This window comes from Rhamphochromis longiceps, linkage group LG7 (genome assembly GCF_057381845.1).
Source record: "Rhamphochromis longiceps isolate RC_006_pf linkage group LG7, R_longiceps_female_GT1.1, whole genome shotgun sequence".
In the NCBI taxonomy this organism is placed as follows: domain Eukaryota; kingdom Metazoa; phylum Chordata; class Actinopteri; order Cichliformes; family Cichlidae; genus Rhamphochromis; species Rhamphochromis longiceps.
This window is the reverse complement of record NC_140563.1, coordinates 55,427,948-55,453,295: the sequence shown is the minus strand read 5'-3', so window position 1 is coordinate 55,453,295 and position 25,348 is coordinate 55,427,948. Positions and strand designations below refer to the sequence as shown.

The 25,348-nt window shown below is 40.9% G+C and overlaps 1 protein-coding gene across 2 annotated transcripts in view; it reads left to right on the top strand.

Annotated features, from left to right (window-relative positions):
• The window catches only part of tnca (tenascin Ca), a 35,437-nt gene extending 12,677 nt beyond the window's left edge, over nt 1-22,760 (top strand). The window contains exons 8-29 of one of the 2 annotated variants that reach the window (XM_085414409.1): nt 134-319; nt 431-520; nt 663-926; nt 1,420-1,818; nt 2,597-3,046; nt 4,550-4,825; nt 6,842-7,114; nt 7,265-7,540; nt 7,646-7,918; nt 10,773-11,081; nt 12,145-12,417; nt 12,675-12,797; nt 15,319-15,462; nt 15,568-15,687; nt 15,774-15,917; nt 17,136-17,266; nt 18,066-18,198; nt 18,591-18,742; nt 18,938-19,034; nt 19,122-19,283; nt 21,605-21,768; nt 21,965-22,760. In XM_085414409.1, the coding sequence (XP_085270535.1) occupies nt 134-319; nt 431-520; nt 663-926; nt 1,420-1,818; nt 2,597-3,046; nt 4,550-4,825; nt 6,842-7,114; nt 7,265-7,540; nt 7,646-7,918; nt 10,773-11,081; nt 12,145-12,417; nt 12,675-12,797; nt 15,319-15,462; nt 15,568-15,687; nt 15,774-15,917; nt 17,136-17,266; nt 18,066-18,198; nt 18,591-18,742; nt 18,938-19,034; nt 19,122-19,283; nt 21,605-21,768; nt 21,965-22,075 (4,550 nt within the window). In that variant the 3' untranslated portion in view covers nt 22,076-22,760. The remainder of the gene's footprint in view (nt 1-133; nt 320-430; nt 521-662; nt 927-1,419; nt 1,819-2,596; nt 3,047-4,549; nt 4,826-6,841; nt 7,115-7,264; nt 7,541-7,645; nt 7,919-10,772; nt 11,082-12,144; nt 12,418-12,674; nt 12,798-15,318; nt 15,463-15,567; nt 15,688-15,773; nt 15,918-17,135; nt 17,267-18,065; nt 18,199-18,590; nt 18,743-18,937; nt 19,035-19,121; nt 19,284-21,604; nt 21,769-21,964) is intronic. The other variant, XM_085414408.1, reaches the window with a different exon arrangement.
• The last annotated feature ends 2,588 nt before the right edge of the window (nt 22,761-25,348 follow it).

Below are 25,348 nucleotides of genomic sequence, written 5' to 3'. Positions count from 1 at the left end.
TCTATGCATTTGTACACTACAAACTAGAGCAGTCTAATGTTGTATTAGTATGTATTTAAGGTTATTGTATGATTGTAGGTCAACAAGTGTCAAGTCATTACATAATTAATGAAAGAAACTCTGTTTATGTAAGCACTGGATGCCCCCACGAACCTTCAGACTGTGTCCCAGACAGACAACAGCATCACCCTGGAGTGGACCAACAGTGAAGCTGATATTAGCAGCTATCGGGTAAAATACAGTCCCATCTCTGGGGAAATTCATGGTGAGGAAGTGTTCAAGCGAGGACCAGGCGATAGCACACAGGCTACCATCACCAGTAAGTATCACATGGATTAATACAAATTAAGCTTGACCACACACATGCAATATCCAGAATTGCATTTGTCACCCAACATGGATATTTAGCTTCCATCTTTCTGCACCGCAGGGCTAAAGCCAGGTACAGAGTACGGGATTGGAGTGACTGCTGTGAAGAATGAGAGAGAAAGCCTCCCAGCTACCACAAACGCAGCAACTGGTGAGAGACACTGCTGAACAGCTGTCCAAACACTCCTCCTTCACACCGCTTCATAAACACACAGACAGATAGGATGTGTTGATACAAATTGAGTGGTGAAATGACACTAATGAGCTGTTTATCTACCTCATTTTTCTGTCAGACCTCGATCCTCCCAGAGATTTTGAGGAAATTGAATCCACAGAGACGTCTCTCAGCGTCAAGTGGCAGAAACCTCAGGCCAAAATCAGTGGATACAGACTGGTGTACATCTCCAGAGACGGTCAGGTTGGGGAGGTGGGGTTCCCAGCTGCAACGACTACCTATCATTTGCCCAATCTGACTCCTGGGATGAGCTACACCCTTACCTTGACTGCAGAGAGGGGGCACAAAAGGAGCACACCCGTCTCCCTGTCTACATCCACAGGTGGGTAGGGAACCATTTTTCCACAGTTTAAATGAATAGAATGAATAAGAACGCATGCATTTTTAGTTAAAGGCTCTGTTACGTTCTTCAGGATTTCTTCGAGGAGCTAAAGTTAAAAGGATCTACAGACAGGTTCAGCTGTTGGAGTTCAGGGGTGTCAGCATCATTAATTCTCTTTTATCTTACTGTTCATTGGACAACCTGAGATTGTTGCTCTCCACTGTAAAAAGATCCATCTCCTATTCTTTTTTTAAAATTAATTAAGATTGGTTTATAGTAACAGCTGCGTTTTTTGCATATATAATGCTAATCGCAGCTTTGTAACCAAGGCAACCAGGACTGAAAGCTTGAAAATGATCATTTGTGTACATGTTTAGAAATACAAGTAGAGATTTGCTGGCTGGAAATAAATCTGCTCCCGACCAGCACCAAGAAACTATTATTTCATCTGTTACTAAACGATGCTTTCTTGATTTTCTTGTTTTCCTTGTAGCCTCTTTCACATTTTATTTAGCTGACTCAGATGACCGTGAGCTAGCGACTCCTACAGGCTTGGAGGACCATGTCATTAGCTTTGTGTATCTAGACCCCTCCGAGTCCCAGTTTTCTGGGACCGAGCCTGAGGATGAGCCTGGAGTGCTGACTGTCTCAAGTGTCACGTCTGATGGATTTGATCTGTCATGGAAACTAAAGGCTCGTGGTGTCTATGATAGTTTTGCACTAGAATATAAAGACACTCAGCGATTGTGGGACATGAGAGAGGTTCAACTTCCTGGAGATGCCCATGGCTCTAGAATCCATGGCCTGACGGCATCGACAGAATATCTAATAAAACTTTATGGAATAACAGGTAGCCAACGAGCTGCGCTACTTGAAGCTGTTGCAATCACAGGTATAAGTCTCTCTTTTAGGGTTTTTCAGCTTCTTCCTTCAGTGGAAGCTTTTGATTAGAGGCCAGACTGATATGGCTTGCATGCTGGATTCTTTGTTCCCAGATTTCACAAGACTTTTTTTTCCACTGAAACCATCATCTGCATAACCTTTGGCATGAGTCCATTTGAACCTAACAAATGTCTCTGTTTTTACAAAAACCCATCTCGTTTGATTCTTTGGTTCCCAAAGTTCAAATGCAAGAAGAAATCCACAGTGGCATCAGTGTCTAGCCTGGATTATTAAAGCTATCAAGCACACTGGTTTTCTACTGAGCTGGTTGTCCCAGTTTCTTCTTGTACCTGAGCTTTTAAATTAAAGCCTTGTCCCATCATTAACCCCGTTTAGAGAGATGAGTGATTCTCTAATAGCAAATTAAACCAGGTCGCCTGCATGTCTCATGACTAAGACTCCTGAGTTGTGTTTTACAAAAGCCGAAAGAACGTGGCTGTGCATGTCTTCAACTTAATTTGAAGACAACTGTATACTTTCACACCAGTGGACTATGCAGAGTCTTCAGAAAGTTAATGACCCTGCTTCAGGTGTCATTAATGCCTTAGCAATGGCTTGATGATTTAGCCGTCATAATATATCCATGATTCAGGTAGAATAAGGACAGCATTTTGTGCAGAATTATTATATTTTTATGTTAACCCATTGTTTTTCTTCACATGATCTTTTTACAGTTTCCAGCAGAGCCAATAAGAAATTCATTCTTTAACCTTCTTTTATTCACTTAGCACCCAAGCCCACATCTCCAGATGTGCTTACGCTGAGTATCAAAGATGCCTCAACGCTCCCACAGTCTGTTCCGGATAATGAAGCTGTTCAAAACCCAGACATCCTCGATACTCTAAATAATGAAGTAACTTCCACTTCTGATTCTGGCGGGATAAGCTCCGGTGCCGAGCCTGACAGCTCAGGCTTGGACCTACTCGGGGATCTCACAGTCAGTGTTACCGCCACTAGTGTAAAGCTGGCATGGTCCGCGCCCGATGAGGCGTTCGATAGCTTTTTGGTGGAGCTTACTGCTCCGTCAGCAACAACGCAACCTCGTGTGACCACGGTACCAGGAAATATGAGGAAGGCTGAAATAGAAGGGTTGTCCCCTGCTACACACTATGATATTACATTGCAAGGGCTGGTGGAAGGGGAGCGATCTTTACCTCTCAGAGTTTTTGCTACTACAGGTACATGGAACAAATATTTCTTATTGTAGCCCTTCATCTCAATCCATCATCATCATATCTTTTATCTCCTATGTCTGAACATTTCAGAATGGTTCAATCATTTCTTTTTCCACAGATACTTCATGTTTTATTGTAAAAGATAATCCTCATTGATCTAATCTTGTCTTTTGCTGAATTTTTAAATCCTCACAACAAAGTATTAGGTCCACAAAAAATCTGAGATTTTGAGATTTAATGTGCATTTAACAAAGAGACTTCTAATTTTGAAAGTTGTTTTTAGTTGAACTTAAACGAACAATATAAAAGTGATGTCAAATGAAGGAAAGTTCTAACATGTTGTTGGTAGAATTTGTTAAAAGTTAGAATACTTCAAATTATATTAAGAATATGTTATTTAATTCTGATAATGAACTCAAAATTAAATATTAGTATTCAATTTTGACTCTAATGTCAAATATATTGTAAATATACAGTATACTGCAATATATCAAATATACAACATTCAATACTTTAATATCAAACATTTTAATTAAGAGTGTAAAACTTTTTTGAAAAATTATTTTGTGATTAAAATGATTAGAGTTTAATATTGTTCAATATTTAGGAATTTTATTTTATTTTTTTATTTTATTTCACAAGTCCCTCAAAGGACTCTTACAATACTAAAAGTTTGATGCTTTATTGTGTTTTTATTACAACATGATGATGTCAGCCTGTGATGTTCATATGATATATTACTTGATATGGCTTCTTGAAATATTTTAACTTTGTCCTTGGGCGCTAATAGTAAAGGTCAAGGTCAAATGCTTAGCCAATCTAGGTACTAGTTTTAAGTCAATCCTTAAAAAATTCTGCATAATATTAAGTTTTTACTGATTTTTTTATATATGGCATGACCTTGACCTTCACCAAAAATGTGCTTAAGCTATTATTGGTATCCACCATTTGACAAAATTTCAAAATAATATCTTGATAACTGTTGATGTTAGACTGCTAACTAACAAACAGGCAGACAGACAAAAGACAAGCAAACAGAACCAATTACACATTTTCCGCCCTTCGGTGGGACAAGAAGATGGGGAGAATTTAACCCTCCAGTTTTGTGCACCCCACCCCCCTTACTTTAGTGTTCCTGGTCAAAATTGAGCGGTCTGTTTTAAATTAACACAAACATTTTTCACCACGAAATTCAGTTGAGTGGGCCCTACAGTTGGTTGTTCAGTAGGTCATTCAGCCAATGGGGGGGGAGGTTGAGTGTATTCCCATTCATTTGCTATGGCACCACAGATGTAACAAGGATGATTAAAACACTCAAAATTCAATGAAAGAGGTGATCATCACTTTTATGTGTTCAAGTGTTTGCAATTTTATCTCAAAATCTGAGATTTTTCCCCCACTGTGCTCCTCATACTCCTGATGTACTTTTTTTTTTTCGCCTTAAAATGAAATGCATAATCCATCTTCCTGTCCAGCTGACCCCAGTCTGATATGTCTATCTACCAGAGATGCTGACGCCAATGGTGGTGAACCTCACCATCTCTGACATAACATGGGATGGCTTCACTGCGTCCTGGAGCCCCACGAGTGGGGACTTTGACAGCTTTGTGATTGAGGTAGCAAACCTGGAGAATTTTGCAGAGAGCCAGAACCTCACTCTGTCCGGAGACGCTTTGAGCCTGGGTATCTCTGGGCTGAATCCCAACACCAGCTACATGGTTGGCCTGTATGGGATGTATCAGGGCTCCTTCCTTGAACCTGTGTACAGTGAAGCCACCACAGGTACCTGCAACTTGCAGCGTTGCAGCCTTTTGTCCTCTAAACTGTCCTTCTTTTCCATGAATAATTTCTACTAAAGTCAACATCTGTGAAGCATACACATAAATAGCTCTGTTGTCTCACTCTCAATGGAGCATCTTCACCTCGCAGCATGAAACAAGAACATCATGATAATAACGCAATTGTTGTTTATGGCCTCAATGTCCAACACCCTGGACACAGTGCACTTTACTGCTTCATCTTAACCAACATGCCGTTTACCATTCCTCACCCTCCAGCCACTGATTCTGTCTAGCTGAGAGAGGGCAGGGTGATGCGTACATGTGCCTCATCACTGACCCAAACCCCTTGACTTACCTCCGACTGATCCCCTTATCCCAAAGTGCATGAAGCCCCCCTCTGCCATCCCTGCATCGTGGTCCGGTCTGGCGCTGATGTGCTGCAATGATTGCAAAAGCAAACCAATAACTCTCAGCCTCCCCCGCCAGTCATACAGCAACAGTGCGATAATCTCATATCATCTCATCAGCCCTCATTCAGCGTATAATTGATTAACCATGACCCATCATTTGCCCGTCGATGTGCAAGCGCTCACAGTATGCGTGAGTATCCATGTCATCTTTCAGTTTGTGTGAATGACGCTGGGGTGGTTTTGTGGATTCTGATGAAGTTTATTTTCACGGAACATCAAAGTAAACACAAGTCATTTCCTTTTGGACTGCTAGGTGGCAAATGATTAAATCTTCTTGTCACTATCAAGGTAAAAAGCTAATAACATAAAACGAAGCTAACAGTAGCATCACCTCGATTTACATCTGAATTTTGTTTTTAGTGCATGCTTGCATGTAAGGACTATATTTCCTGCAACATGTAAATGAAGTTTAACTAGCTCTCTAACTCATCTGCTTTGAATTGCTTTGATGCCGCGTTATGCATTGAATTGATCAGCATTAACATGCCCAAACCATGCTACATGTGCATGAAATCTGCTTAATCACATTTTCAAATTTAAGTCAGTGATTAACAACTCAAACTTGCAGGTAATTTTGAAGGCCTTTTGAGTTTCTCTCCTTGGCTTTACATGTTGCTTATATTCAAGGTAAAGAAAAGAGTATATTTGGTTTCCAAAATTTTTACAGTGACACAATTCTCTTAATTTTGAACACGGCTCTACAAGCAATATTAAGGGACACACTGGGATACAATTCAAACACAGACTTTCAACTTTAATTTACAAGGTGAAACAAGAATGCTGCATTGCCACAGCTGAGAAATCACAGCCATTTTAATGCGCAGTGCTTTTTAAATGTTGAGTTGAATTGCTTTCATAGTATTCTCCGTAAAATGCTATCCAATCAGCTTTGCTGCATTTGGCTGAATCACCGGAGACAATAAAGCTCTGCATACTTCAGAAATTGTCCAGCTGCTTCTGTGTTCGGTCACATTAGCAATAAACACGTCTGGCCTGGTAGCTTTAGAAACCATGCATGGCTGTACATACTCTCTTCACTGTGTTTTATGGTGTTTCTATATGTTTGAAATCATCGGGTATCTCCATACGCTTTCAGTTTTAGAAGTGGTCCAGCTTTTTTTGGAATGCAGGATACGGGCGGATTTTTAATATTTACCTCATCATTCTTGTTCCCCTTGAATTAAATTTGAAAAGTCTGTGCTTCAGTTGCCTCATGGTTGTGTATTGCAAACCTATTGCGGTGGCAGCCACAGTTAGAATTGTGAAGATTGTGTTTCTGTTTAAAAAATCCTGAATCTAATTGTGTTTAAATAACTGTGGTGCAGGATTTTTGCTTTGCGTTTAATGCAAAAAAAAATACATGCATGTATTTAATCACAGCTTCTCAGACTGTCAACAGTTACTGTTGGTGGTGGTGAGCGTCCCGTAACGCTAAATGTATTCCTTTCTAGAAAAAGATCAATTTCTAATCATTTACTTGTCATTTAATAATAACATTTTCTGCATAAATGCCTTGGTGACAATCTAATCATGGTTTCTTTCTTTAGTGAATCAACCAGTGGTTGGCAAAATATATATCATGAACTTAACGTCAGAGAGCTTTTCAATCCTCTGGAATGGCACTGAAGGAGAGTTTGATGGTTTTGTCCTGGAGATAATTGATTCTGATTGGCTGATGGAGCCAAAGGAGTATAACATATCCCATGATGTAAAGTCCTATGATGTCACAGGGCTCAGGCCCAGCACTGATTACATAGCCTACCTCTATGGAACGTACAAGGGATCCAGAACGAGTGCAGTCAGTATTGTTGCATCGACAGGTAATCGGTTTTATGTGTATCAAATCATTAGTCTCCAAGAGAATTGTTGTTACCTTCACTCTAAAGTTGACTTGGGTTTTAAAGTGACAAATACATGTGTTATCTTTTTTTTAATAAATGCATATATTTTATATTTTCTCTCCCCTGTAGCTGAAGAGCCTGATTTGTCCAAGCTAGTTGTTTCTAACATTACCTCAGACAGATTCTCTCTGTCTTGGCGGACAAGAGAGAAGGCTTTTGATAAGTTTATAGTAGAAGTCAGAGAGTCTGCTTTGCCCTCGCAGGCAATGGGGCGCGCTCTGCCTGGAGATGTGCGCTCCACAGTAATGGCGGGGCTCAAAGCGAGCACGGGCTACAACATAAAGCTGTATGCCACTGGTGTTGATGGCCAGAACACACAACCCCTATTTGCTGTAGCTACAACAGGTATCACATGACTTGCATTTCTTGACACTGGACATGCCGCCTACATTGTTATGTACATGTATGCAGGACGACATAACTGAAAAGCCATGTTCTTTTTTTATTCAGAGGACATCCCACAGTTGGGGCCCATAGCTGCTTCATCTGCGAGTCCACATAACCTCAGCTTGTCCTGGAGCACTGTGTCAGGTCATTTTGATGGCTTTGTTATCCGAGTCAGTGATTCTGAGCAGCAGTCTGAGACACTGGAGTTCAGATTGCCTGGTGATGTCCGTAACATTACAGTCACTAACCTGATGGATGCTACAGGCTATGATATTGAACTATACGGTATTTCTCATGGGCGTCACACCCCCACAGTGTTAGCCCACGCTGTCACAGGTACTACGTATTTTACTCATATCTTTTATTCTAATACTTCAAGTATACTTTTTTCCACCAAAACTAAAAAGGAATTTAGCTCCTTTTATCAGTTTAACTTAGCAGAATAATTAAATGAATTCAATATGCAGGTCAAAATCCCAAAACACCTTAAGAGCAAAGCGGACATGCATCACAAGCAGCTTTTGGGTTTTTTTTCTGACGCTCATAATCAGCAAGCATTTGTTGATGTTTGAAACATTCATAGTCAGTTTAAAACAGATGTGGTGTCGAACTCCAGGCCTCGAGGGGCCGTGTCCTGCAGGTTTTAGATGTGTCCTTGATCCAACACAGCCGATTTAAATGCCAAACGACCTCCTCAACATGTCTTGTAGTTCTCCAGAGGCCTGGTAATGAGCTGTTCATTTGATTCAGGTTTGTTGACCCAGGGTGAGATCTAAAACCTGCAGGACACCGGCCCTCGTGGCCTGGAGTTCAACACCCCTGACTAGGGAAACCAGTATGGAAGTGCTTTAAACCTGCATTCTATTTAATGGCCACCAGAGGGCAAACCATCACGTTTCAAAAAGCCTCAAGACTCAATAGGAAAATGGCACAATGCCCTCTTCCTGTATGAGTGCAATAAACCTTTTTACTTAAAACTTCTTGGGCTTCAAGCCATTCTGAATATTTTACGCCCATTTTGAAAATAATGGTCATTCAAATAGTGAGAAAGAAGGATAATCGTTTAGGATACGCTAACAGCTTGTAATGGATACATGCACCTTTTAACCATCTTTCACTCCAACTTATTAAACAACCAAAGAGCTAGACAGAATTTAGAAACCCAACTCTTAACCTTTTCCACCCTAACCGGAGAAGTTATAAACCATTTTTATGTGTTAATAATCATCCACCTGGCTTGTCCTCAGAATTTGAAGTTGATTTCTTTGACTTTTTATCTGATTTATAAAAAGTTCAGATAAAACAATTATTTCAGGCAAGTTTAACATCCATGTAGTTGTTCAAAATGACAGCCTCATATAGTTTTTTATTAGGTTTTAGTGGCTTCTCTCAAAGTGGAGCCCTCCCACGCGCCACGTTAATGTTAGAGAGGAAATATTATCTTACTAATTTAGAAGATCTTTGTTTGGCCTCAAAATAGTTCTTGTAAGAGTAGCTGACAAACAGTTAACTGGTCATTTGCAAAACAATGGTTTATTTCAAGAGTTTCATTCAGGATTTAGAGTGCATCATAGCACAGAAACAGAGCTACTAAAGGTTTTGAATGATCTTTTTATGGCCTTTGACAGTGGGCTCATCTCTGTGCTTGTCCTGTCAGACCTCAGTCCAGCAATATTTTAAAACATGTGCAGGTATTAAAGTTACAATGCTGCAGTGATTTAGCTCATATCTCTCAAATAGACTCCAATTTATTCAACTAAATGGCTAGTCTTCTTCCCACAAAGACGTTATTCACAAAGGATTTTTTGCTGGGACCAATTACATTTACATACCTATTATTAGGAAACACTGCATACATTTTAATTTCTATGCAGATGACACCCAGGTTTATCTAAATATAAACTACAGACTTAAAGGTATGGATGACCTCTAATTTCCTACTTTTAAATTCAGATAAAAATGAGGTTATTGTAGTCATTCCTAAAACAGATATTTGCGTTAGATGACGTTACCTTGGCCTCCAGTAACACTGTGAGGCACCTTCAGCATGCACATTAAACAAATGTAGAGGACTACCTACATTCATTTTCACAATATTGCTAAATTCTGAATCATCCTGTCTCAGAGTGATAAAGCTAGTTCATGCATTTATTACTTCCAGGCTGGACTTTTGTAGTTCATTATAATCAGGTCACTCTAAAAGCTCCTTCAAAAACCTTCAGTTGACCACTGCAGTGAGAGTACCCATTAGGACGAGAAGGAGAGAGGATATTTCTCCCATAATAGCTTCTCTTTGTTGGCTGTCTGTTCAGAGCTGAATTTAAAATCCTTCCCGTCATGCGCAAAATAACAATAATGAATATTCAGGCCCTGACATATTTTAACCCTAACAGAGCATTTTGCTCTCAAAATTGTCCCCACAGTTTTCAAAAGTAAAATCGGAACCAGAGCCTTCAGCTATCAGACTTTACTATGGAACCAGCTCTCAGTTTGGATTCAGTATATAGACACTTACTCTACTTTTATTAGGCTTAAAACCTTATAGTTTGGGTCAGGTCAAGTTAAGGAAGCTTTGGCTACTGGGGGCTTTCAATTAAGCATTGAGGAATAGGGAATAACACCTCCCACAACCAACTGAAAACCAGTTAGGGAATTTGCATTTTTCTCTAAGACCCATGTAATTTGGGCTTCAACTTCCAACAGCACTGGAATACTTATTTTTTTCCTCAGCAACTATTGGTTGCCAGTAGAAGTCTCTAGGACTGTGTTACTGGGGCCTTAAGTGGCTGCTGGCTACAACCGTCTGTGTCAGCATATCTGCCAGTCAAAGTGAGCAACGTACGTGCAATTGTCATGAAGAAAACCAATACACAAAGACACCAAAATTGCATTTGTTTCGTGCTCTAACTCAGTCTTAAGTGGCCATTCAAGGAACTGCATTTTTTAGCACTTCTGTGTTTGCCACTTTAGATAGTGTGAGGACAAAGTACTAAATTATGATGCATGCTAGATTTGCCCTTAGTGTGTTTTGGCCTATAACTATTACCTTGTAAAAGAACTGTGTCTGTATTTGCTTTTGCAACCATTGCACACGTTATCCTCCTAATGAAGTCTCGTCCCCCTCCTGCCCTTCCCCCTCCCCCCACACACACTCCTTCCTCCCATTCAATTAAACCCACATTCCTCTCAGCTCCTTTGCCTAAAGTGGAAAACTTGACCATTTCCAACATAACCCCCTATGGCTTCCGTGTGTCGTGGGGGGTGAAGCATCAGCTACCGCAGGATAATCTAACCCCCTCTAGTGGTGGCTTCAGCCATTTCCACATAGTGGTGACAGACTCTGGCTGGCTGCTGAAGGCTCAGGAGTTCACTGTGCCAGGAAACCAAAGTCACCTGGACATCGGGGGCCTCATTACCGGCATAGGCTATGAGGTCCGACTGACAGGGGTGTCAGAGTCAGGGCTTCTCTCTCGGCCTCTGACTGCAGTGGCTGTGACAGGTACAACTCAGTGCACTGTAAGCCCTCCTGTCTTACTACAAAGTCCAGTGTCTGACTTTGTTGAAGCTACCATGGGTGTATACGTGTATAACTATTATAACCATTTCAGCTCTGCAGTTTCACTATCACAACCTGGTGCAGTTCTGTGATATTTACTAATCACTGATATTCATTTCACGCAACAAAAGACATTGTGTAACAAAATTAGCCTGAGGACGGATACATCTAACTCAGTGCCACGTTTTGATGGTGAGACTTCAGTTCAGTACTCTTACCTAACCCTAACTCAGATGACCTTTTTTTCCAGTATGACCTCACTTTTCCTTGGTTTTAAGCATCTCCTTGGTATGCAGCTGTGTCACCGAGAGGAAGAGGTGTTGAGCTCCCGTCTGTTTCTTCTTACCTCCAAAATATGAGCAAGCACATTTGTTTGTCTTCATATTTTAAAATGTGTTTTCCTTCGCATTTTTAATCGCTGATAGTCAGACAGATATCTATGGACAAAATCCAATTATTGCACCATGTTACTCCCTAGTGAGGCTGGTTTGTAGATCAGGTTCAAACTCCCTGGATGGATATGAACCACTCAATCGAAAATGACATTTTCATATGGAGGAAAACACGGATAAATCAGCAGATATTCTGAGCATGAAATGTCTGTTGATTTAGCTTCTAATCTCGTTTGTCACCTGCCATTACTTTTAAATGCACTGAATGCATCCAGGCTGGCCTTGAGGACGCATTTCAACAAGTGTATGCTGAAATCCTTCCGAAAGAATCCTTCTGTTGACTGACATCTACAAAAAGCATCTTGTCTTTTCATTCAAGCGTATGCCTCTGTAGTCCATGCGCTGTATTTTTTACTGATTAACACTAATGGATGCCTAAGCATGGCAGATTGGTGGCGGTGGACAAGAAGGCCCTCAGGCTGGAACCTAATCCTGTCTTGCCCGATTTCTGACCTCTTCCAAACTGATCCCTGTGGGTGTTTCTCAGAACGTGATGAATATTGCTGGGAAATCACCAGACGCGCTGCAACGGTAATGTTTCCCTGTTTAACCAGAGGCTGAGCCAGAAGTGGAGCATCTCTTTGTCTCAGACGTCACAGCTGACAGTTTCCGTCTGACGTGGACTGCCAATGAAGATCTGTTTGACCGATTTGTGATCAAAATAAGAGACAGCAAAAGGTTAGCCCATCCTCAAGAGCACAGCGTCCGTGGCGATGAACGAACCAAGGTCATAACCGGACTTATGGGTGGCTCCGAGTATGAAATCGAGCTTTACGGTGCCACACTGGATCGACGCTCCCAACCTATTACAGGGGTTGTTCAGACAGGTATACTGAAAAACTGTAGAGTGTGCAGTCTCATGTTAACTACCAAACTTTCTGAGTTTTCAGTGCGACATTCGACTTCAGAGAACTCAACCCAGTGTCCCACTAATCATCTTTATTCCTCTGGTTTCTTTGAAACTTCACGTCTGTCGAAAAACGTCCTTTTGGGAAAAACTGTGTTTTCACATACTTACTTACGATACTTACAGTTTTTACTTTGCTTTTTTGCTCTCTGCGCAAATCCATTTGCTTTTTGCTAGGCCTCAGCACTCCCAGAGGACTTCACTTCTCTGAAGTGACTGACTCTTCAGCCGTAGTTCACTGGTCCATGCCTCGCTCTCCGGTGGATAACTACCGCATCACCTATGTGCCATTTGAAGGAGGTAAGAGGTCAATCATTGTTTATACAAGTTACATTTAAGGTTGAATTTAATTAAACAGTTTTAATTTTAGCTTCGTTGTTGTGTCCGTGTTCATCAGATATACTGATGTTGACATGTCAGAAACATGCATGTGATAATATCAAAAATAATCCACTTATCAGTTCAGTTTCACTTTCTAATTTCAGAAACAGACTTTCAGTAACAGCGTTCACTTCTCTGTGCAGCTCTCACACAGTCAGAATGTGAAGAAGAGCGACTCTCTTCCAGGTAGCAAACCCGCTAAACTAGGCTCAGTGTAACGCTGCTAAGCACTGAAAACAGGCGGACCGCTGAGGACTTTATTTGCATGTCATTTGTTGTGTGCTCTTGTGTTTCCATACTGTTCGAACTACAGTAATGGCTGGCATTCTGTTAAAATACTGCTGTGCAATGCACATTGACTCACAGGTGTGATGAATTCTTAATTCTGTACAGATCAGTGACATTTATTAATGCTTATTTGGTCGAGGTTTTTTATTTATTTATTAATGCACCGTTCAAGATAATAGTGAATTAAAATCTTTTTGATGTTCTGTTGGTACTTCTGGTGCGTTACCATGCTAATGGCGTCACACTGGCAAACATTTGGTCCAGTAAACAATGAATTTTATACATTTAAATGTATAAAATATCAAAAAGTCTATAGATATCACTTTTCAATAAATCTGAAAAAATGTATCAACTCCTCTGACATCAGTGATACTGATGCTTTTCTAGTCTATGGAAAACTTAAATTTTCCATGATTTTTTAAATCCATGTCAGTGACATTCCCCATCGGGCTTAGGAGCAAAACTTCTAACATGCTAATCTAAGATTGCAAACATTGTAAATATCTTGAGGAAAATTCTTTTACTTTATTCAAGAGGATGGTTCTTTTGTTTGAAAACGTGTGCTTTCATTTTCATCTTTAGCTACTCAGTGATCTTCCCAGAACTGAAATGATCCCTCCCTGTATGCAGATTTGTTCTGCTCTTGCTCAAAGCTGCACGCCTGCACTCAAGTCACATGCCTATCATGTGCTGCTTGTACAGAGTTCCTGTGCTTCTGCTATAGCCCTTCATCCTGCCTTTCTTTCTGACAGCTGATTGGTTAGTGGGCTCACCAGATGAAATTAAGGCCTTTAACAGCATGTCCTTGGTTCAATCACTGGTCAACCTTTTACCATAGTTCAGTGACAGAGTCACATAGTTGTCGAGCTATTCTAAAAATGGTGCAATATGTTTATTGTCAATGCAAAATCTGTACAAGAGGGAGCTATATATCAAAGTTCAGAAAGAAAGGAAATATAAACCCTTTTCAAGGTAAAATACCTGCTCAGGCTAACCGGGAACGTCTCACTGTCAACATCATTTGATACTATTGGCACTGCACTACTTGGAGATTTTTCATCTTATAAAAATATTTTTTTAAGAAGACCAATTTCCAGCTCAATATTTTTTTATCCACTCTGCCAGAGTAGTTGTGCATGATTCAGTTCAATATAATAGTTATTTACTTGATGCAGCCCCTCAGTTCACCCAGTCTGTGAAAGAAGGTCCCTTCCCTTTAAGCCAACTTTCTTTCAGCAGGTGGGTAAGGTTACTGTTTAAACTGTCACAACCTGCTAATCGAGCCACTCGCTATGCAATCAGTGAGACTCAAGAGCAGACACACAGCGTTTTGTGCAGTCTGAAGTCTGAGCCTTTGACTCACAGGGATTACTTACAAATCTACTGACCACATTATTAGAAACTTTAGCCATATTTAATATCCATCAATGGAGCCCACTAATGAAATATGCAATAAATCCTCTTTAATGATTGTTGCTTTTATTAGATAATAACAGATAGAAAGGAAATACCAAACAAGGTATTATTAATAATAATATTAATCAATTTTATTTAAGAGCGCCTTTCAAGACACCCAAGGACACTTAACAACAGAATAAAACACATAGTGTAACAATGACAAAACGAAGAAAAAAGAAAAATATTTTGTATGCATGTATTTAGCTCTTGTGTCACGATTCATAGCACACAAAGATGATTTGTGAGTACATGAGCATGGATGAGAAGCTGAACACAGGAAATCTACGCACGCCTGATCTACAGAGTACAGACATGCAGTTTGGAGCAAGAGCAAATTTGTTTTTAGCTGCTAGTTTTGAGGAAGCTCACTTCATCATCATAAATCATAAAATATAGGACCATGCTCTTGAATAATGAAAGTAATACACTATCATTAGCAATACGGCGCACTGTGATTGCAATCAGTTTGTCATTTTTTAGTTGACGTAAGCATTTATCTCAGCCTTACAAAGGCTTCTCTTGGCCTCAATCTCCAGTACTCAAACATTTATCACCACCCACCACAAAGTACGTGAAGAGCTTTAGTACATCTTGTTCAGTACAGTGGAAATACACCAATAGATAAAATCTGACACCTCTTGACAAGCTTGTCTTTGAATCAATAGTACATGTGTTTGTTCTCTCTCCCCCACAGGAAGCCAAATGACATTGACTGTAGATGGCAGCGTGTTCGAGGCTTTGCTTCCCAATATGATTCCCGGAAAGACGTACCAAGTAACCGTCAGTGCTCTGAAGGGTCTGGAGGAAAGTGACCCCAGCACAGACACTGTGACCACAGGTTGGCTTTTTTCTCTTATGCAGCCTTGACTCCAGCAATACTGGAGTCAGTTAAAAATGTACTGACCCCACACGTTTTCTCTGTGATCTTCCTCGTGCCCCGCAGGTTTGGACAGACCTCGTGGTCTTACTGTTATCAATGTCACGGACACTTCGGCCCTGTTGCTGTGGCAACCATCTGTCGCCACTGTTGATGGCTACATCATTACCTACAGTGCTGATTCTGGTGTGTCTCTGAGTTTAAACGAGCTTGCTTTCTGTTCATTTTAACTGACTTTGTATTGATTGCATAATTTAATTCCTGCCCTATAGTGTCCCCAACAGTGGAACACGTTTCTGGGAACATTGTGGAGTTTGAGATGAACTCCTTGGTTCCAGCAACCCACTACACCGTGGGAGTTCATGCTATGAAAGAAGCTCAGAGGAGTGCTTCTGCTGTTACCGAATTCACCACAGGTAAACACAGAAAGATGTCCAGATTGTATAAAAGTATTGCTTAATATAAAAGATGGGGAACACTCTATAATATGGCCTGTTACTAAAGATGTAATTCCCTGGAATTAAATGGAATTTCACTGTATTTTATTTGAAATTCTAATTTAATTATACAGTCCCGGTCAAAAGTTTAAGACCACTGGAAAAATGGCAGAAAATCCTATTTTGCATGGTTGGATCTTAACAAGGTTCCAAGAAGAACTTCAATATGCAACAACAAGAAATGGGAGTGAGACAAAACATGTTTTTGAGCATGCAATTTATTGACAACAACGCTTAAACTGAAGCAGGCTGCTTTACAGCTGATCAAAAGTTTAGGACCACATGCCTTTAAAAGGCCAAATCTGTGCAAAAATGTGGATTCATTGTCATTTTTTGGCAGGTAGTCACACTGTGATGACGTTCTCATGGCAAAGACAAAAAAACTTTCCTTTTTTGGACATAGTTGGGTTGTTAAACTGCATAACCAGGATCTCTCGCAGTGCGCCATCACTGCTGAGGTGGGACGCAGTAGGACAGTTATTTGGAATTTCTTAAATGATCCTGAGGATTATGGAACAAAAAAGTCAAGTGGAAGACCCAAAACAATTTCACCAGCACTGAGCCGGAGGATCCAATTGGCTGTCTGTCCATTACTGGTGCCGACTCCAGCCCCGAAACCATAATTTGTTCAATGTCATTTTCTGTAACTGTAGCAGTTCTTAACATTACTTACACATTACTTCAATTTCCACAAATTAAAATTATTTCTTTGTTTCTTGTTAAAGACTGACTTGTTACCACATTATTCTGGTGTACCTAGCTTTAAGAATTTGTATATATAATTACATTGTAATTTCAAACAAAATACAGCAAACTTCAATTTAATTACACCCATATTTCTGAGCCATATTATGAACAGTTTCCTGATGTGTTTATGGTCTCATTTGCTAATTTAAAGTCTTGTTTTTGTAATTTAGGGGCCTCATTAGAGTAAAAAAAAGATTAAAAGTAGCTTATTCTTCGAGGTGAATCTGCCTGTGATTGAAAAAATCCTGCCATAGAAACATCTGGTTTTCCCACGTCTCTGTCTATCTTTTATATGTAGTATATCAGCGTCAATATAACCTTAAGCAACATGCGCTGATTTCTTAACCACATCAGCTGTACCGAATGATTAATGTGATGCTGTATTTGCAGATGTGGACCCTCCTCGCGATCTGATAGCTATGAATATTCAAACTGACAGCGCCACTCTGAAGTGGAGACCACCTCATGCTGCTGTCACTGGATATATGCTCAGCTTCTCCTCTGCTGATGGAACAATCAGGGTACGTACATGCCCGTGTCATTTCATCGTTTGACAACAGATATGTTTTGCCGTGTTTCTCCAGTTTTTCTAACTGTCGTTGAAAGCGCAAGTTTCCGATCATTTAGTTATGCTGCAATAGGCCTGGGCTGCAGGGGGCTTCCCATAATGCTCTGAGAATTTCTCTTTTCACTCTCCATTTTGCATTTAGTTACTCTTCTCCACAGTGACTTTTTTGTCCTGTTTCCTTGCCTTGCCTGAGACAAAGTCTGCCAATGTCTTCCTGTTAAAAGGGTTTTTTTTCTTATCGCTGTTGCAAGGCTTCTTTGCTGAGAAAACCTTTATTTGTGAAATTTAAAAAGTAAAATCTGGAGCTCTGATAGATTGTTAGGTCCTAATGTGCATTTTGCACAACATTTCAGAAAACAGAAAAAAAACACAAACAATAAGAAATGATATCATGATGAGTTCTGGATGATTTCCAAGAGCTGCATGCCCTGAAACAGAAACAGACACAGTGCAGGATTCCTTCTCCTTTTTTTCACCATCTGTAGTTTATGAAATCCAGCTTATCAGTGTTCTTTGTTAAAATATTGCCTTACGCTTGCAATCTCGTCTTCTTTCTTTCAGTTTGAGGGAATAGTATAGAACAAGGAAATGACATCAACCCATCGTAATGCTCTTGGGTTCAATCCATTCCAATGTTCATGGTGTTGTCATGTTTTCTGAAATGTTTCTGTGTCCTGCACTTCGAGCCGCTATAGTAATCAGTTAAGAAATGCCATTGGTGTAAATAATGTGTGTGTCTTGCATGAATTCAGGAGGTGATGCTAAGCCCAACAGCATCATCTTACAGCATGTCGCAGCTCACTGGCTCCACGGAGTACAATGTGAGACTGCAGGCTGCCGCTGGAGCCCAGAGGAGTCGCCACGTGGCCACCGTCTTCACTACCCGTAAGCATTAAAACACACACAAACCTCTTCTTAATTAATGTGTACGTATAGCTGAAAATTGGGAGCACTGGACTTGTCGCTGCTTTCTCAGAAGTGAAGGGTTTGGCTGTTATGCAACAGTCCAGATGCACATTAGAAAGAGCTCTTCTAATGTGCATTCCTTTCATTTGCACTGATATTGGAGCCAGATCACCTGTGCTTGTTTTTCTTTCTGTCTGAGCTCCAGATGGAATAACCTTCTTTCTCCTTTGTTTGGCCCTCCCCCGTTCCGTAGTTCTCTCTCAGGATGCTATATACAGCCTCATGCTTTGTTTATTTAACAGGGACGAAAAATAAGTGAGCGCATCCTTCAGGGTCTCTAACGCGATGCCTTTTTAATATGTGCTTTTCAGTCGGACAGTTGTACAGACGCCCACGGGACTGTGCTCAGATATTACTGAACGGAGAGACGACCGCTGGTCTGTATACCATCTATATTGGAGGAGAGGAGAGCCAGCCCATCCAGGTTTACTGTGACATGACCACAGATGGCGGAGGATGGCTGGTGAGGAAATCAGCCTTCTGGAATCCAAATAAAGCCCGTTTCACACCATTATTCAAGCTGAATCCTGATGATTCTGCTTATGTGGCACCTGTTTTTCTGATGACAAATGATAGACAGCACCACAGTGGCCTTAGCCTAGCTTCTTATGATTGTCGTGAAGCTGTTTTGACACTCATGAGAGTCGGTACTCTTCAGGTTTTCCTCAGACGCCAGAATGGAAAGCTGGAATTCTTCAGGAACTGGAAGAACTACACGGCTGGCTTTGGTAACATGAACGATGAGTTCTGGCTGGGTAAGCTCGCTCATTCTGGAGCCGTATTTGCTTTCTTTCCCTCACTCACTGCCCTCCTGACTCACACATATTAAACTTGGGTTGTAGGTCTCTCCAACCTCCATAAAATCACATCTTCAGGCCATTATGAGCTGCGAGTGGACTTGAGGGACAACGGGGAGAACGCCTACGCGCAATATGACAAGTTCACAATTGCAGAGCCAAGGACACGCTATAAAATCTACATAGGAACATATAGTGGAACAGCAGGTTGGTATCACTTTAATGAAATAGCCTGACATGTTGGGGAGTACGAGTATTAACTTTGTACTTTAACGTTAGACAAGAGAAGGGTATTCACTCTTGTTTCCTTCCAGTAAGTGTAATAAAGGCTCAGTTCAGTTGAACCTCTCAGAATAAGCAGATTTTTTTTGTCTAGTTTATTTAATGAAGCCAAATTTTATGTTTATACTGTCAATATTTTTTTGACTCACAGCCAATTAATTACAGAGTATTTGCTTGAAAGTTTACACTAATCCAGGTTGGAAAAAAACACTCACTCTGAGTGTCACAATATAAATTTTTCTTTTTGTTTAGCACTTTTGTTGGTTGCTCGATCTGTTCTGATGACACAGGAGAAATCCCTGAAAAGAGCATTTTGATCACCTTCAAAGGATTTAATAACCACGTGAAATAGCTGGCTCGTCAAAACAAATGGAAACTTCATAAAAGGTTTTATTGTTCGCAGCGCGTCTTCTGCTCGTAACTCCTCCTGTGTCAAAATAATGTTCCATTCTCGTCATATATTAACACTCGTGAATGTAGCTTTTGGCTGTGAAATGGAGAAACACCACTGGTGCTCACAAGTTCTTTGTAAAAGTTTGGCTGATAGTTTGATTCAAATATGAACACACAGAGGTCTGGATCACACCCACTGATCCGGATCAGTGAGTCTGAGCCAAGACACGAGGGCACTGCACTGAACACAACTGTCTCAGCAGCTATATCGCCCTCTTTAAAGTTTAATAAAGTGAATATAGGGACATAAAATCTTATGATCCTGAGACACTCAGTGATTCAGACGTAAGCACCACGAAAGATAAGATAAAACCAGATAAGATAAGAGGCTTTATTAGTCCCATTGTTGGGAAATTCAGATTGCTAGAGCAGCAGAACGAAGAGACCAGGAATAAATAGATGAAACAACAACGGAAGACAAATGTAAACTATACAAGGCAGAAGAAATATTATTTACATATATATATATGGATATGTAGATGTAGATGTGATACAGTGATACACTTGGCATTTCAGAAATATGTACAGTGTGTGGTGCATTTTCACGTGTACAGTCTGACAGCAGCTGGAAAGGAAGACCTCGGATATTTCTCCTTTGCACACCGTGGGTGCAGCAGCCTGTCACTGAAGGAGCTGCTCGGTGCTGTCAGGGTGACCTGCCTGGGGGTTGGAGGTGTTCTCTAGCAGGGATGACAGCTTAGCCATCATTCTGCTGTCACCCACCACCTCCGCTAGCATCCCAGAACAGAGCTGGCCTTCTTGATCAGCCAGTTCATTTTCTTCCTGTCTCCAGAGCAGATACTGCTGCCCTGCAGAGCAAACCATAAGTGAGGGTCGATGCAACCACAGAGTCATAGGAGGTCCTCAAGAGATGCCCCTGCTCTCCAAAAGAACCGAGTCTCCATAGCAGATACAGCCTGTTCTGTCCTTTCCTGCAGATGGCCTTTGTATTGTTAATCCAGTCTAGTTAGGGTGTTAGGTACTTATATAAGTCGATGCGCTCAGCATCCATTACCTGGATGTTCACGGGTGTAAGTCGAGGATGTTTGTACCTGATCTGTAGGCGGTTCTCCTGGTACCCGTCAACAAAGTAATTTCTCTGTACTCCCTGTTATCAGACCAACAACTGCTGAGTCATCCAAGAAATTTTGCAGGAAGCAGTGATCAGAGCTGCAGGTGAAGTCTTGTGGTGTATAAGGAGAATAGAATAGAACTGTTCCCCGAGGGGCGCCTGCAGAAGACCCTATCAGACACACACTTCTGGATCCTTACATACTGATGGCACTATGGACTACCTTGCCAGGTAGTCCAGGATCCACGTGGTGTTGGTTGACACCTGTGTACTCCTGCTTGTCCCTCAGGATTGTGGGTACAATGGTATTGAATGCACTGGAGAAGAAGAAAAAAGACATAATCTGGAAATACTAGAAAATGTGACACTATTCCCGTTTTGATCACATTTTGTCTGCACAGTTTATTAAAAAACAACAACAAATAATTCAAAAGAATTTTTTGGGGAATTTTTTTTTTTTCAAAAGAAGTTTTCTGTCTTAAAACCTTGGGTTTATCTTTTGAAGTACAAACAAGCTCACAGCTGTTTCCTTAAAGACATAATTTAATCCTGCATTTTAAATCGTGCAATTTCGACAGTGACGAATGTTCTCATTAAACTCTTGGCAATAAACTGAACGTATTTCCTAGAATGTCAAATTATTTCTAAGAAAAGTCACTTTGACAAATCCAGTTAAGCTCATCAGACTGCCTTAACTGAATAATACTCATTTGTCCACCAGGTGACTCCATGACCTACCACCAGGGTCGGCCCTTCTCCACTTACGACAATGATAACGATATCGCTGTGACCAACTGCGCCTTGTCCTACAAAGGCGCCTTTTGGTATAAAAACTGTCACCGTGTCAACCTCATGGGGAAATATGGCGACAAAAGTCACAGTAAGGTACGAACGCTTTCACACGCATCGCAGAAAATGAAGTGGTAAACCATAACACGAGCCATAAGCAGTTGAATTATCTAATGAGAAAATCAGATTTTTCCCAGTGAAACTTGCTCCCTGCTCACTGCTGGATGTGCAGTTTAGGAAAAGCTGATGATTTGTATTGTGTGGGGGGGGGTTGTTGTTGTTTTTTCCACAGGGGATCAACTGGTTCCACTGGAAGGGCCACGAACACTCGATCCAGTTTGCAGAGATGAAGATAAGGCCGGCCAACTTCAGAAATTTTGAGAGCAGAAAAAAGCGATCATAGACTCATCAAGCCCTCTCTCCTTCACACCTCATCTCCAGGCATCAGCATCTGTGCTCCCCCATCTTTAAGACACACTCGAACACACGAACACACGTACAGGCAGTCACACCACACTGTGACTGAGTTTTCAATGTGGGGAAAGACCCTGGAGGATCATTAACTGGGGGTTTTTTTGTTGTTTTTTGTGTAGTTCTCCCGTGTGTAATTGTATATTTTTGCATTCCCAAAGAGAGTAGATGCTAAGTTTGATTCACGAACGGACATATATGTGTTGTTGGGACCAAACACCTGTAGAAAAATTTAAGTAAATTAATTAAAAAAATTAAAAATGGATCTGAAACGATTCACTGAATCAGTAACATGTCAAAAGGCACATCCCCTGAAGTCATGCATCAGAGCGTTCGCCTCATCCATCTCAAACGGAAACACTGACCAGGTTAGATGCATCACATGAAAACTTTAAAGCTTAAAAACTTAAATATTGTCATATGTTTACTGTACAAATCCACTTATCCCATCCCCCAAGAAGCTATTGAACTCTTGCTTGAATTTTGATTTACTTATTTTGATAGGAAAACAAAAAGACCTGATGCTCTGTAACCTTCAATACAAATAAAAGAAGATGTTAGTTTGATACAAGCGTGTGGTGGCTCTTCTTATTAGTGACCAGCTGAACCACGTCCACCCCAGCAGATGGCGGTGTTTGCTCTGTGCAGTACTGCACAGGGGCGCCCTGTGTGTTGCTGCTAAGTGCAGCTGAAGGACTAATATTACCAGGCAGCTGATGGTAAGTGTTAAAGATTATTCACAGTGGCCGTGGGTCTTAAAACAGTAAAAAGCACCAAATTTTAAAGGTCTTAAATTGCATTTATTCTTAGGTAGAGTAGCTTGGAAAATAACAGCAACATTCATTTATCAGGTGTAGTAGCAATTACTGTTAAACACAGCTCAGAAGGTCTGATAAAAAGTGTTTCATTGTTAATAAAAAAAAAGGGGGGGGGGGTTTAAAGACATGACTGGGGTTTGGTCTTTCTTTGATTCAATGTGTTACTAAAAGATCTTAATTTTAGGTTATTACCAGTTTGATGCTATTATAAATCTTTTTTAAATCTTTGCAGAAGGGCGTTTTGCTTTCGGTGACTGCATCTGTTCAACATGCCAAAGTTTAAAATGTGGTTTATCTTTTCTCCTTTGCAATTCAAGGCCTTTGGATCCCCCCCCCCCCCCCCCCCCCCCCCCCCAGCTCCAAGCCACACAAGGTTTGCAAAGTCAATACCTTTTCTGCAGTTGTCATCAAATCCAAATTTGATCGCCTCTTAAAAAAAGAAAAAAAAAAAAAAGACTTTGGAGTTGAAAGATTTGACTTTAATGAGAAAATCCAGTTAAAGATAATTGAGCCACATGCTCTACTTCCTGTCAAGGCTAGATATCTTTTTTCAACATTAGCACGTGGCCGAACGATCCGACCCTTCCTCGCAATCTGCAGCCACTTCTATGTCCTCTCTGCACCCTCTGGCACAGTTTGTTTGTTTTGCAGTCCAATTGAATGGGGACATTTTGGCCTCTTGCATCTGATCCTACAAGGGAATGATCGAAGAAACAGCTTCTGAGTATTGGTGTCCATGTCAGCCTTTGTGTGTGCTCACTGAAGACTGACGCTTTCAGTTGTTGGAAGTTTAGGATGTTGGAACTATATGTTTGAATATTACAATTAAGCATGCAAACCCCAGGACACGAGATGTCGGCTGGCACAGAGCTGGGAGTTTTCCATATTAAGTTCAAGATTTAGAAATAACTTCTGACTTGGATTTCTACTAATGCATGCTGCTAATATCTCATTTCATCCTGAGGTGTTTCTAAATAAGGGCTCCACAAGTTGGACGTCCTTGTAATCTATCTCCAGACAGACTAAAGTGCTCAAGTAAAACCTTTCCAGGGATCCTAGTCTTCACTCTTTAGGAACTTGTGTTTGTCAATAACAGGCTAACATTTCCCATGGCAGAAGGGCTGATTGCAGACACAATAATGCAGATATTTTCTCAGATAGTTTAAGTGTTTACATCTCTGCCTGAAATCTGTCAGATTTTATAGAAAGCTATCCCAGAACAGGTTTAGCTTTCTACTGATGTTCTGAGTTCTTCAGGCTCTGACGAAGGAGATGGCAGGAAGTCCGCCACTTTGTTCCAGACTGAGATACTTGAGACAGTCAGAAGATGGATTGGTGTGAAATTTGTGGTCCCAGGAAGATAAAAAAAAAAACATTATTCAGAATCAGAATACTTTAATAATCCTTAAGGAAATTATGTGGGTTACAGTTGCTCCAAGACAATAAGGTAATAAGACTGAACTAATTAAATAATACAGGGTGGGCCATTTATATGGATACACCGTAATAAAATGGGAATGGTTGGTGATATTAAAGTCCTGTTTGTGGCACATTAGTATATGTGAGGGGGCAAACTACTCAAGATGGGTGGTGACCATTTAGAAGTCGGCCATCTTGGATACAACTTTTGTTTTTTCAATAGGAAGAGGGCCATGTGACACATCAAACTTATTGGTAATGTCACAAGAAAAACAATGGTGTGCTTGGTTTCAATGTAACTTTATTCTTTCATGAGTTATTTACAAGTTTCTGACCAATTATAAAATGTGTTCAATGCTGCCCATTGTGTTGGATTGTCAATGCAACCCTCTTCTCCCACTCTTCACACACTGGTAGCAACACCGCAGGAGAAATGCCAGCACAGGCATCCAGTATCCATAGTTCACTTTACTCAAATAGCACCTGCAGTCCCAGTCACCAGATTTCAATCCAAAAGACCCAGCATCTTTGGGAAATGCAGTCAACAAGTCTGCAACAACTGCATGATACTATCGTGGCAATATGGACCATGCTCTCTAAATAATAATAATGGATTGGATTTATATAGCGCTTTTCAAGGCACCCAAAGCGCTTTACAATGCCACTATTCATTCACTCTCGCATTCATACACTGGTGGAGGCAAGCTACGGTTGTAGCCACAGCTGCCCTGGGGCAGACTGACAGAAGCGAGGCTGCCATTTCGCGCCATCGGCCCCTCTGGCCAGCACCAGTAGGCAAGTAGGGTAAAGTGTCTTGCCCAAGGACACAACGACCAGGACAGAGAGCCCAGGGATCGAACCGGCGACCTTCCGGTTACAGATACGCTTCCCAACCCCCTGAGCCACGGTCGCCCGAAAGAACGTTTCACTTTCTTGAGTCTATGCCATGAAGAATTAAAGCAGATCTA